The following is a 13125-nucleotide window of genomic DNA, read 5'->3' on the forward strand; positions in this document are numbered from 1 at the left end:
GGAGCGCCCGGCCGGCGGACGCTCCGCGGGACTCCGCACCGCGGCCCTTGGGGCTTTCGCTGGAGCCTTTGCCAAAGGTCCCCTGACGTGCCCCCACAGCCCCTCGGTCCCCACCGCCTCCCATGCCCAGAGCGGCGCCCATACCCCGCCCGCAGCTGTCCCTGCCCCCTTTCCCCTTTGCCTCGGTCTCCAAGGAGGCCGCTCCCCTTCCCGAGGCGTCCCCGCCCGCGGGCGCTCCCGAGGCCTCCCGCCCCGCAGCGCGCCCATCCCCGCGGCGTCTGACCCCGCCGACCCCTGGCACCCCCTCCCGCTCGGCGCTCTCCGCCTCTCCCGCCCCGGGCGGGCCCTCACCGCGATGACGACGGTGTCTTCGCCCTGGAACTTAGCGACGTACTTGTCGCCTCGGGCCACTTCGGACTCGTTGAGGGGCCTGAAGCGACACATCACTTTGATGTTACACTCCGCCGGGTCCGCCATCTTAGGCCACAGCCGCCTCCGGGGCGCTCAGCTCCGCCGCCGCCAGCTGCCGCCGCCGCACCGCCCGCACCGGGGGTCTCGCAAGCCGCCGTGGCCGAGAAACCCGCGTCCGCCCCGGCAGGAGGAAAAAGGGAAGGGCTCCTTCCTGGCCGCCGCCGCCGCCTCCCGCTCTCACTTCCTCCCCAACATGGCACCGGCCATGGCGGCTGCGGCCGCGGGTCCCGCCCCGCCCCGCCGGTGGGGCGGGCGGGTGACGTCACCCACCGCAGCACCAGCCCCGGCCCCGCCTTGTGCGCAGGCGCGGCACCGCCCCCAGGCGGGCGGGGCGGTGCCCGCGGGGCCGCCCGGGGCGCTGGCAGGGGCGGGGCTGCCTCAGGCGGGCGGGGCTGCCATGGCGCCGCCCGCGGCCGTGCACCTGGAGTGGTGGAGCCATAAACTCATCGAATCATAGAATTATAGAATTATGGAATTATAGAATTATAGAATCATGGAATCATCCAGGTTGGAAGGGACCCTTAAGATCATCGAGTCCAACTGTTAACCCAGCGCTACCCCTGTGACCCCTAAGGCACTAAACCGTATCACCCAGCACCAGATCCAAATGCCTCTTAAACACCTCCAGGAATGGTGACTCCACCACATTCCTGGGCAACCTGGCATCATCCACACAGAATCAAGTTGGAAAAGCCTTGAGGTCATCGAGTACAATGTATGTCAGCTAAATGCCACGTCCAGTCTTTCCTTAAACATATCCAGGGACAGCCACCACAGCCTCCCTGAGCAGCCCATTCCAATGTCTAACAACCATTTCTGTGAAGAAATTCTACTGTCCAACCTGAACCTCCCTTGGGCCATCTTACGGCTAAGTCCTCTGGCCCTGTTGCTGGTTGCCTGGGAGAAGAGGCTGACCCCCACATGGCTGCAGCCTCCTTTCAGGCAGTTGTGGGGAGCAATAAAATCACGCCTGAGCCTCCTTTCCTCCAGGCTAACCACCCCCAGCTCCCTCAGAGAGGTTATGGGCAGAGGGCTGCAGGGATGAGGCCTCGCCGGCCTCCCTGGTGAGGAGCGTCGGGCACCGATCCGCGCTGCCACCTCAGCTCCGCTGGCAGCTGGTGTCGGACAGGTGACGGGGCCGTGTCGGGCACCGATCCGCGCTGCCACCTCAGCTCCGCTGGCAGCTGGTGTCGGACAGGTGACGGGGCCATGTCGGGCACCGATCCGCGCTGCCACCTCAGCTGCGCTGGCAGCTGGTGTCGGACAGGTGACACGGCCGTGTTGGGCACCGATCCGCGCTGCCACCTCAGCTCCTCTGGCAGCTGGTGTCGGACAGGTGACGGGGCCATGTCGGGCACCGATCCGCGCTGCCACCTCAGCTCCGCTGGCAGCTGGTGTCGGACAGGTGACGGGGCCATGTCGGGCACCAATCCGCGCTGCCACCTCAGCTGCGCTGGCAGCTGGTGTCGGACAGGTCGAACGTGCCCCAGCAGGGCATGGCACTGCTGGGGACAGTACTATATGTGTGACAAATCTTTGGGGCCGAATGTGAAGTAAAGGTTTAAAGCAGGTGATTGAGATAGGAACCTGTGATACTTGGGATTTTTAGTTTGTTTGTTTACATTTCTTTTCCTCTGTTAGCTAAAAGGGAGAAAATCCACATCCGTCAGGTGTTCACAGATGCCAGGGAGATGCCAGTGTGCCCGTGAGCCTCATTGCCTGTGTGCATTCCTGGAGCTGGAACCCAGTGAGTGGGATCACAACACACACAGTCCACAGCTCATGATGTCGCCCCTGGGATGGAGACTCTCACCACCTCTTCATCCCAAATGAAAAAAAAAAAAAAAAGAAAATCTGGACAGGAATTTTTTTAAGCTTAATTTATTGGAAGTTTTGTTTATGTATTTATTACAGGGCCTCTAAATCTAGTTGACCAAAACTTAGGGACTGTGTCTAGACAAAAACATCAGGTAAACAATTCTAATAGAGAGCCCCAAGAGTCTCACACTTTTACAGCTGTGCCTCTTTCATCCAAGCATGAACTTTCAGATTGGAACAAAGTACAAACTCACATCTTGGCTGAGTTCAGCCAACTTCCTGACAGAAATCATGACTCGTGCTGGTAATTTTTCAAATAGCCTTGAAGTTAATTAAAAAAAAAAGGAAAAAATAATAGGGAGCCTTTCTCTTAAGTTAGTGTATTTTAGTAGGCCAGAAGAGCAGTTTTAAGTGTACTTAAAAGTACTCATTTTTCATTATAAAAAAGGGGGGAACTACTGTGAATTTTAACAGGGACCATCTGTAATCAGACATCCCACATTTTTAAGACTTCTCAGTTTAGGGATTTCAGTGATGTGTTTTTACTTAGGATAGGTGTGCAAGGCAAACACTTTAAAACTGCTCCACATGACAGAAAAACAACCTAATAATCTAGTTGCACTTATAGGTTCTTTTCACAGAGTAATGCAAAAAATATTTCTGTGCTTAGTTTATCTTATGAGGTAAGGTAAGTCTTCTAAACTGAGTTCATGTTGTAACAAGTTTATTTTTCTGCTGCAATTGAAAATGCAGCAGGACTGTGCTGTCTTATTCAGGGCAGCAACAAAGATGTGTCCACACCTATGAGCACATGTGGAAATAGTTGTCTGGAAAAACCAAGATAAAGGCTCAGTCTGGAGAAGGTGCAGTGCTAGTCCACAACATCTAGCATATGAGATATACACAGACATCTGTCTACAGTTTTCAATAAAATTATGTAAACATAATTGTTACTAGGTTTTACATGTCAGAAAACCTGTTTTAGTTGGTTGTTATTTTAGAAATTATTACATTGTATCTCAAGCAGCAAGATGTATTAAGGCTTCTATCTCATCTGTTTCTGGGATTATTCACAAATTTATGGCTAGCAATATTCTTATGCAGCTGCAGGATTTGAATCCTCAAAGATTTCCTGTGACAGAAGGTTATTCCTTTTATGAAAGGAGCGTGAATTATTTACTACTTTTTCAATTAATTTACTTTTGTACATAAGGAAAAAGAAATATTAGCTGCATAATAAACAACTTTGTGATTATTACTCAGAGAAGTACGTTTCACCTGCTGAACATCCTTTACCCTAATGTATTGAAGAAACTTCTAATTCTTGATATCCATAAGCAGAGGGGGTGCATCTTTAGCTGCTTTACTGACATGTAGTGCCCGACGTAAGAACATCTCAGTCAAAGAAGAAACCTCATAATTACATGATTGTCAAGAAAATAGGTGCTTGGCTTTGCTTACCTGTTGAATGTTTGACAGAGCAGACATTCCACAAAGACAACACAGACTCATGTGTAGATAATTATTCATTTTAACTATGTTGAAACAAAAGATGTCAGCATGTGTGAACTCTGTAGTAGGAACTGGCCACTCTGAAGCTGTTGGCTCTGTGTGAGACCATAGGAGAAGTGGCTGATGGTGTCCCATCCTAGCTGTGGAAGCCCTTGGTAAAAGAGCTCTGCTGAACCACATGTGTGCTCTCAGATCCCTGGCAGGGACTCTGTCATGAAGTTTCTCTTCTCTGATCTGTTGTTCAAAATAGCAACTGCTCCTTGGCATGACCTACTTAAAGACTGACACAACAAAGCTGTGTGCTCAAAGAGGGCACTGTGTTATCTCTACTGGCGCCAAGATGTGTCAGAAGAGCAGCCTTGAGGACTTGTGTTTAAAGATGTGGTCTCACGAGAACATGGAAGAGACCAAGCATCCTGGAAAGTTTCCCATTTTGTGGCAATAACAGAATGCACTTTCTTTGCCAGTTAAGAATACATTTGCTGTCTTCTATGTTGTTATGTAATGTCTGTAGCATACATTTTTTGACACTTAGGATAACAGACTCTTTTTAAAAGTAATATATTATAATGAGAAAAAACTATATCTTAGTTGTCATAAAAAGTGAATTGTTTTGTTTGGTGTTAAAGCCCAGTATGCCCTACGTAGCTTACAATAAGTTTGGTAAAGTTTCTTAGTAAAGACCACCGTGTTTTATTAAAGCAATTTATGTAAGGAATTTGTGTTGTTAGTTCACTAACCATGTTTCTTTCCATTTATGAACTCTGCAATAAACCTCTACAAATTCTTTTATGACTTATGGCTCTTTAGATCTTCAGTCTTTCCCAGCAATAAAAACCTGCTAAGCAAAGCGAATTGGCAAACCTAAGCCTTACAGGGAAGCTATATCGGGATAATGATGTAATTAACCATCAAAATTGTTCCAGCAGAGCAAAAGTGATCTTGATTTGGTTTTAAAAGAACATGACATATTTGAATAAATCTTTAAACCAGCTGTTTGTGGAGAAGCAAATTAAAGCTGCTTCCTCCTGCCCTTTCAAGTATTAAATTCTGAGATTCATCGGTTGACAACACTTGTTGACATTCAGTGTGCCTAATGCAAACACAAGTACTCTTCTCATTTTAATTTGCAGTATGCTGGGAAAATATATTACAAGACTTCTGAGAATTTGAGGTGCATTCCAGGTCAAATTTATTCCAAATTTGCAAGTCAATTTGCAGGACAAAAGAGTGATTAATCTGCCCGATACAGTGAACCTCAAACAAAATTCTTGGTTGCTTGTAGCACACTCTGTAAATAAAGGCTATTAAAATGACTTATGAAGTCTAGCAACATTGCCTGACATTGGAACAGTGTAATTAAAATTAACAAAGTGTCATGGCTCAAACCGCTTGTGCAAATATATCTTAAATAATATGAATATATTTTAAGTTTCTTTAAAAAGAGACTGTGTCTGGTCAACTCAGCTTGAGGAATTCACTAACTGGTTTATTCAGATCAGAAGGCTGGTGGATGAAGTTCAATGGCCTTAGAAACTGTTGGAATCCAGCTAGATCATTTTAAGCTCTTACCTGGTTGCAAAAAAGCTTCTTTTAATTCCAGCACACAATATGATATGGAACGTATCTCCTGTCCAAATCAAGTTTTGGATTTTAGGTGAGCTAGAAGGATGAAACGTGTTGAGAGTGTTTCTGCTGATACATGGTAACTTCTTGGGAAAAAATGCAATTAATGAAAAAATCTGTTTTATTTCCCTTTTTAGCTGGAAATGCATAAAACCCGAAAACCCTCTAATTTGCTCCTAATCAGCAAGATCATATTTAATATTCTGATAGCGATAGACTAATTAAAAGTAAAAGCAAGCTCTGGGAATAATGTCACATTTTAGATGTTTATTTCAGCTAATTTGTGCAAATTCATGCAAAAAAAAATCTGTCTGCTCACTACCTAAAGTATTGACTCCAATTCTCTTTGAAGAAGAAACACACTTGTGGACCTTGTTTATATTCTTAACCATTAAAAGCATCCAGCATATGTTGTCTGAAACATCCTGTCATGAATTTCTATTCTTAGTTGCTTTCATTGTTTATAACCCTTACTAAACTGACCACTGAATCTTAGCTTTCTGGGTGCCTGCCTGGAGCAAGTTTTTATAGTTGTGCAAAAATTGATAATTTCTTTTTTTTTTTAAATTAAATTAGAAATGCCTTGTTTTCCATTGTTGCAAAAGGAAAACGTAGAATCCTTTCATGTGTGAATTATAAAAGAGAACCTAAAGACTGAAATTCGGTGGAGAGAATTTTGTAGGGCTCTGATTTTGATTGCCAAAAAACCAAAGCTGACATTGGGGGAAAAACCTCATATGAACATTTTTTTTAGAATCCTGCAGAATCTTTTATTGGAATTAGAACTCCCAGCCCATGCCTGCTGCTGTCTGTGCTTGTGTGTGAATCACTGAACAAATGATCTCGCTCCATGTCTCAGCAATGGGGGTTTAGCAGCCTTTGCTTTTTCAGTCTGTTTGATCTGAGAGCCAGAGCTGAAGGCAAGGAGCAGGACTGTCTTGAATTTACAGAAGGAAACTGGGATAGAAGAGGCAAAGCAGAAAACAGAAGTTTGGGAACACAGAAGAACCATGCAAAAAAGACTGTGATTTCTGCAGAAACTCTTTCAGCATCAGGAATGAGATTTACAATCTCTCATTTTCTACTGTGAGCAAAGAAACATGGAATGAGCACATGAAGCTTGGGACACTCAGAGGGACACCATCCTATAGCTCCCATAGGCTTTGTTAGTGGAAGGGGCAGGGGCAAAGTGTGATCATGAGAGTGCCTGTGTGGTTTATTCAGGTACTCCAGAAAAGAGCTGGCTGGGGTGCTGCAGAACAAAATTCATGCCAGTACTACAATATAGCAATATATAGAAACAGAGAGAAATTTCCAAGCTTTTTAAAGGACAAAGAAAGGATGCACTGAACAAGCTTTGCAAAAATTAGCATCCGAAGGGTTCAAAAGAGCATAAAATTGTTCTTGGCTGATCCACCTGTAAAGATCTGGTATTGACAGGAGTGGTGGTCTCACAATAACCTGATTTCAAACCACTGGTGGCTATGAACATCATTGCTTTGCACCTCAGGTTGCATACAGAAATGGCAAGAAATCCCGCTGAGATGATCATTCTGTTACATACTTAGCTGGTGGGGAAACTACCATTTCACAGGAAGCAGTCTTACCTGAAGTGTGAAATGTAAGTCAGCCTTAACTGTGTAACACCAGTGTAATCTGAATGCAACACTTTTCTTTGACTCCGTTTTGGATTTGCTCTTCTTTTTTTTCCCCTATTTGTTCTCAATTTTCTTTTCTCCTTCTCTTCACTGCAGCATTTTTCTTCTGAAGGAGCATATCCTGATAACCTTGCCTGGAAGCAGCAAAATTATGGATAAAAGGTCTACATTTGAAACTAAAGCCTTGCTTATTTCTTCAAAATGCAGCCTTGCTTTTTTTTCTCAACTTTTAAATGGCAAACAAAAATTTAGGGAGCAAAAGTTACATTGTGAACTTTAAAGGATACACAATCTTTGGATCTATTCTTGATTGTAAAGTGTCAGTCACAGCTCCTCATTGGTATGGTCTATAGATAACCTTGCTTTATCAATATAAGTGCTTTTACCTGCCAAAACACCCCCATCACTCTGATATAATTTGAGTTAGGCCATAGCTAATTTGCAGTCCTTCAGACCCCAAACTTGGAGAAAGAAGAATACAAAAAGTAGGTTGAATGAGTAGGAAATGTCAAGCTATGTATTTTTATGACCATAAATCTATATGACATGTATTATCTATCAAAATACATTAGTCATATATCCTGGGTAGTTCCAAGCACATCAGAGTCTGTCCAGTGGTCTCATATAGCTGGCTATAAGGGTGTCAGAAATTATATGCAATGTCCCATACTGAGTGTGGAAAAAAAATCCTCCAAGGCCCCTAGGTCTTTTTTTTGTTGTGTTTTTTTTTAAAGCTTTTGTCTTGAGACTGTGCATGTAATTCAGCGAGACCTTATTTTCAGTGATTGAAAAAAGGCTTTTGATGGACTTTAAGGAGCCTTCTCTGACACTTTTTCCTCCGCTGTTGTTAAGGGTATTTTATTGAGCACTTGCAAGAAAAAAATCTAAATTTTCATATATTCATTCATATGATTTTTGAATTTGAATTTAGAAGTATCAAAGGAATAAAAGGCCCCTAAATGTAGCAATTAAAGCCCCATCTCTTCATAAGTTTCTTTAAAATCTAAATCTCAAAAGACAGTAATATTTGTAAAATACTTTTTGATTTCTTAGGGTAGGACCCAAAAAGCCTGCTTGAACAGACATCCCATCTTGCTCTTCTTCTTGTTTCTTAATTATTGCAGCTAACTAGCCAAGCTTGTCATGCTTCTATTGGCCAGTGAAAATTAAAGTCAGAATCAGTTTAAGATATGTGGGGTTTGTCTCCCACTGATATTGTTCTGAAAAATTATACCTGGCTAGATCTTTTTGTCCAATTCATGCATCAAAAAACACCAAGCATCAGAGGCTGTGACTGTTGAAGTAAAGCGTGTTTTTCACAGTCATTATAGACACACACACACACACACACAAAGTGACTGTAAAATCCAAATGTATTTTGTAGGGCTAATTCTGTTTTAAAAGATAACTGTACACAGCTTTTTACTCAGCAAGTTTGAAATATGCTTATACCCAAATTCATGTCTAAAAATCTCTTGGCAAAATTATATTTTGTGAATCTCTACTTTAAAGCTTTGCAGAAATAATGTTGGAAGAGAAGAATCTAACTTTTTTTCTAGTTCTTTTATCAACAGAAATTTCTCAATTCTGACATTTATCATTAGTGACAGTACATCTGATAGGCAGAACAGAGTTGACTTTCAGAATTCAGTTTAAAACTGCCAGGCTGAAAGTTCTTTTTCAAGTTGCATGCTGAAGAAACTTCTCTGGCAATGGTAAACACACCATTCATGAAGGGTGAGAGGGTGGGACAGCTGTACCTCAAAAATCAACCTTTCCTGTGAAGTTCCTGTGATGTCACACAGACTCACCATCCTGACTTCCACTGCTCCCATAAATGGATGTGTGCAGCCCTAGGTGGAGGGAGTGATGGGGTGTGGGGGAGTGTGTGCTTGCATGCACATGTATGTGTCAGAGTGCAATTCATACTGTTTTCTCCATTTCAGTCACATTTTTATCAAGCTCATTTACCATGCTATCCACAAGAAACAGTAGAGAGGTTACACCAGATTTTCAAGCTGTTTAGTAAAAATCTCCCCCCCCCCCTTTTTTTTTTTTCTACTCTGGATGTTTGCCAACTCTTACAACATGGATTTAGTATGTGGGAAAGCAGCAGTTCTTAGTGGTTGTTCTGGAGCTTTGGTGCTAAAGTGCTGATTTAGCACACTAAGGAGTGGCTGAGTAAAGAAAAGAAAATCAGGTAAGGGATGAAACAGGTACTAATTACTTTTTTTGGCAACATCTAAAGAGCTTTTGTCATCCTAAGTAAACGTCTGTCTCATCCCTATTCCATTCATGAAGGTGGTCACTTTTCAGCTTTAATACAGCTCTACCCTGTCGATCCAGCCCTGTAATGGTTTTCTGTGATGCATTTGTTGCTTTCCCAATGTCCATCAGGTATCTCAAAAATTTTCTTTAAAAATATAGCTATTAATGACACCTTTCTTGCCCGCACATATTTAATTCTTTCTTTCTCAAGTACCTTCATGACATTAAAGATCATTGGTTTTGTGTTTCATGATTTGTATGACTTTGCTGCTCTTTTTTAATCTGTCCTTGCCTCTGCTCATGATTTCCTGTTCTCTTTTCTTCAATGTTGAGCATAGGGTACAGTTTCTCTCCCAGAGTTGCAGCAATGCTTTCTACTGCATCACCCTAGCTATTAGATAACCTGGAAGAATGACTTCTGTCATGATGCCTACCACAGTGGTGAATAATATGGGCAGACAAAAGACAAAAGGACTGTGAGAACAATTTATGAAACCCCTTTATTTCTGATATTAAGAAAACATGGATTCATCTCAAAAGCCATTAATCCTTTTGACTGTGGTACTCTGAGTTCTTCTTTTTCCATAAACATCAACGACCTTGTTGTTTTCCTAATTGTTTGTAGAAAATATTAAGGCATTGCCAGAAATACAGAGAAAAAAATGAATAGTGAAACTGAAATTGCCTTTGTGATTCCCATGCCTCTTGAATAATTGTATTCTGATTTGTCCATATGCATCTCTTTCAGAAACAATAGCATCATCATTCCTGGCAAAGAATATTTCCTTCCTTGGCTGCAGCTCTGAAGAGAGGTCTTGTACTTGGATAGAAAAATAAGGAAATGGATTCCTCAATTGGTGTAGTCTTCATTTTTGAGGCCCCCCAAAAGCATTAGATTTGTCACCCACTAAAAATGAAGAATTCATAGTAATCTTTTCAGTAAGGTTTATGTTCATTAAAATGGAAAACAGTGACCCTTGCAATAGCTGAAACTTACATAGCATAGTGTGATTAAAACTAAAATTTTCTTTGTGCCCTTTGCTCTGGCCAAGCATTTTACAGGCAGCACACAAGGGTGATAGATCACTGCATTCCCCTGAATCCAGTCCAATGATGTGGGATTAAAGGTTTTCCTTGCAGAGTGTGTGAGGGTTAGGATGTCAGAAGGGGGCTGGGAGCTTAGAGTAAGGCAGCTGAAGCTTTAGCATGTGGTTCATTGGTCGTTGCAGTTTGGCAGATCAGCCTGTAAAAGGTTGTAAAGGACGCTGTAGATTTGAAGCCTTGTGTGTCCTTTAGTTCCCCTTCCCTCATCCACCAGCCCAGTCACGGCTCTTCGGAGTGGTTACTGCACACGGACTTCATAATCACTGAAGGACTTTTGGAATAACTTGGAAAATAATTTTATACATAGACTTGAAAATTCTCCAGAATATTTTCTAAAGTGAAAATCCATTTGAAACTAATTTAGTAATGTCAGACTTGTAGTGTGAAACATCAACGGTCCTTGTATGCTGTGGCCCAGTTTACATTGTACCTGACACTGGTCAGAGTCAGCAGCCTTGGAACAACTGCCTTCATGGAAATCAGAGTCCTTTTCCAAGTGTCTTCCTTGGAATAGGCCTTTCTATGTTTCTGTTATAGAATTCCATCTTTGTTTACCTGTCAATTCTAAACCTCATCAACATAATCTCCCCTTCTACTTAAAAGTCAATAATATTGGTGCTTTCCATTTTCAACAGTTTAACTCCTCCTGTTTTAGGAAGCATCATCAAACACATTAACAATATGCTGAAGTAATTTTAGTGCAGAAAAATTCCACTTCTATTGTTATGGTTATTTGTGATTATTGAAAAGAAATAATTTGTATTTATTTACATTGTAAATATACTATTATTATTTTTGTGTGATATTAGAATCATATATAAATTTCTTATTGTTAATAAAATTGATGATCAAGTATCCAGAGCAGATATAATTCCCCAAATTCATTTAAAAATGGAAGAGGAAGGAATACCTCTTTAATCCTGTCACTGTTTCTGAAAATCCTCCCTCTTGAACATTATCATCATCTCATGGGTCACAGTGACTTACATGGATACCTAGTATGTCTTGAAAAAAATTATGCTTGTATGTGTTCTGCATTTAATCTAGGACTTATGATTTCAATTGTAGCAGTGTTTTATGCATGAATTGATTATCTGGAGCAGCTGTCCTTTCTGTGTAAGGATTACAGATCACACTGATTACAGATACATCAGCCCTACTTCCGTTGCACAAAGGTACAGCCTGGTCTACAGAAAACAGCAGTGGTCACTATTATTTTAGATATATAATATTTAGCAGAATGATGTAAGGGTTAACACAGAAGCTCATGCTGTTTAAATTAAAAAAAAACAACATTGTTTATGGATGGGGATCCTGAAACAAGATAAGAATGACTGTGGAGTTAGAATTAAAGCTTGAGTTCACTGCTCTTTTGTATCAATTTATTGGTAGGGCTGGTAACCAAATGCTTGTTAGAGAGGAGATTCTGTGTGTTTGCAATGCTTTAGCCTTCCATTGCAGGACTTCTCTTCTTAGCTCTGGCAGTCAAGTGGGTCCTGGGCTGAGTGCTCAGTGAGAAGCCCCACTGTTGTTTCTGGTGTTAGGAGCTCTTGGAGCATCTTAGGATCTTTTGGTCAATTTACTTCCAATTCTTACTGCTGTAAGGGTGTTTGGAAATGACCACTCCTGCACTCTTCTCATGGTACCCTAGATGTACAGCTTTACTCCTTTTTCTTTGTGTCTCAGGCCCACAGGGAATCAGGAATAGCATGCAAGCTGAGGTATGGGGCTGTTCATGGAGTTGTATGGATCTTTTAAGACTAAATATCTGTTGCAATTGTTCTTGGATTGCCTGGGACATCGTTCAGTGACCCAAGTAGTCTTTTTCAATCCTCTATTACTATGTTCTAGACTGTGCTGGAGTCTGAACCCAGAGAAGAACAAGCAGTGCTTGTAAGCTTGGAAGATTGTTGGTTGTGCCTCTGACCTGCTTAGGGCTCTTTTCCTTGGCCAAATTAAAGATTTCTCCAGAAATCCCTACTGAGCATTTTGTGGATACTGAATATGTCACAAGACCTGGTTTTGGCTTTGAGTGCAAAGTACATTTTTCCTTTCTCTTATTTGTATCTAGATGTAGGTGCAGCTCTTTCCCAGAGAGACAGGCATTTCCTTTCTTGTACTTCCCAGCTCAACAGCATGACTTGACATTAAAAAAGACAAGTACTGGCATGTTAGTCACATCATGTTTGAATTAACTAAAAAGTCCAATGCGATCTAAATCTTCATTAAGATCACTGAAGGTTTTATGAGATATGCAAGGTTGTAGAGGAAGCCCTTTCAGGAAGTCATGTGTGTGTTAATGAAAGTACAGCAGTGTCACTCTATTCTTTTGAGAGTTTTAAAGTTCTTCTAAAATTTCCTATGCCTTCTGATATTTACATATTTCAACTGAGTTTTCTCATGCATGTTCATATAAATAATGATTGTTTTGCATTCTTCTTTGTGGGTAGAGAGAATTGATAGACTGTTAGTTTGACCAGCGTAGTTGGAGAGGTGGCAGTTTCACCCTCCAATCCACTGTCATTTTTGCTATTGTATATAGTGGAGTCAGAAAATAAAGTTAGCTTTTTTTGAGTTCTTTTTCTTTCCTTTTACATCTAACCTGCTTCTGTGAGTTGTGTCGCAGTGTAACACAGCAGAGTGCTCACACCAGTGTGCTCTGATGTGT

The 13125-nt window shown here is 42.0% G+C and overlaps 1 protein-coding gene across 3 annotated transcripts in view; it reads right to left on the bottom strand.

Moving 5' to 3' along the window:
* Positions 1-13125, bottom strand: part of KIF5B (kinesin family member 5B) — a 102975-nt gene that overhangs the window by 32795 nt on the left and 57055 nt on the right. Inside the window, exon 1 of one of the 3 annotated variants that reach the window (XM_068173000.1) lies at positions 352-713. The exons of 1 other annotated variant lie outside the window; for it this stretch is intronic. In XM_068173000.1, coding sequence (XP_068029101.1) covers positions 352-477 — 126 coding nt within the window. In that variant the 5' untranslated portion in view covers positions 478-713. Of the gene's footprint in view, positions 1-351; positions 714-13125 lie in introns of those variants that run through there. One more of the 3 variants, XM_068172991.1, reaches the window with a different exon arrangement.

The sequence above is a fragment of the Anomalospiza imberbis genome, chromosome 1, assembly GCF_031753505.1.
Source record: "Anomalospiza imberbis isolate Cuckoo-Finch-1a 21T00152 chromosome 1, ASM3175350v1, whole genome shotgun sequence".
Taxonomy (NCBI): Eukaryota; Metazoa; Chordata; class Aves; order Passeriformes; family Viduidae; genus Anomalospiza; species Anomalospiza imberbis.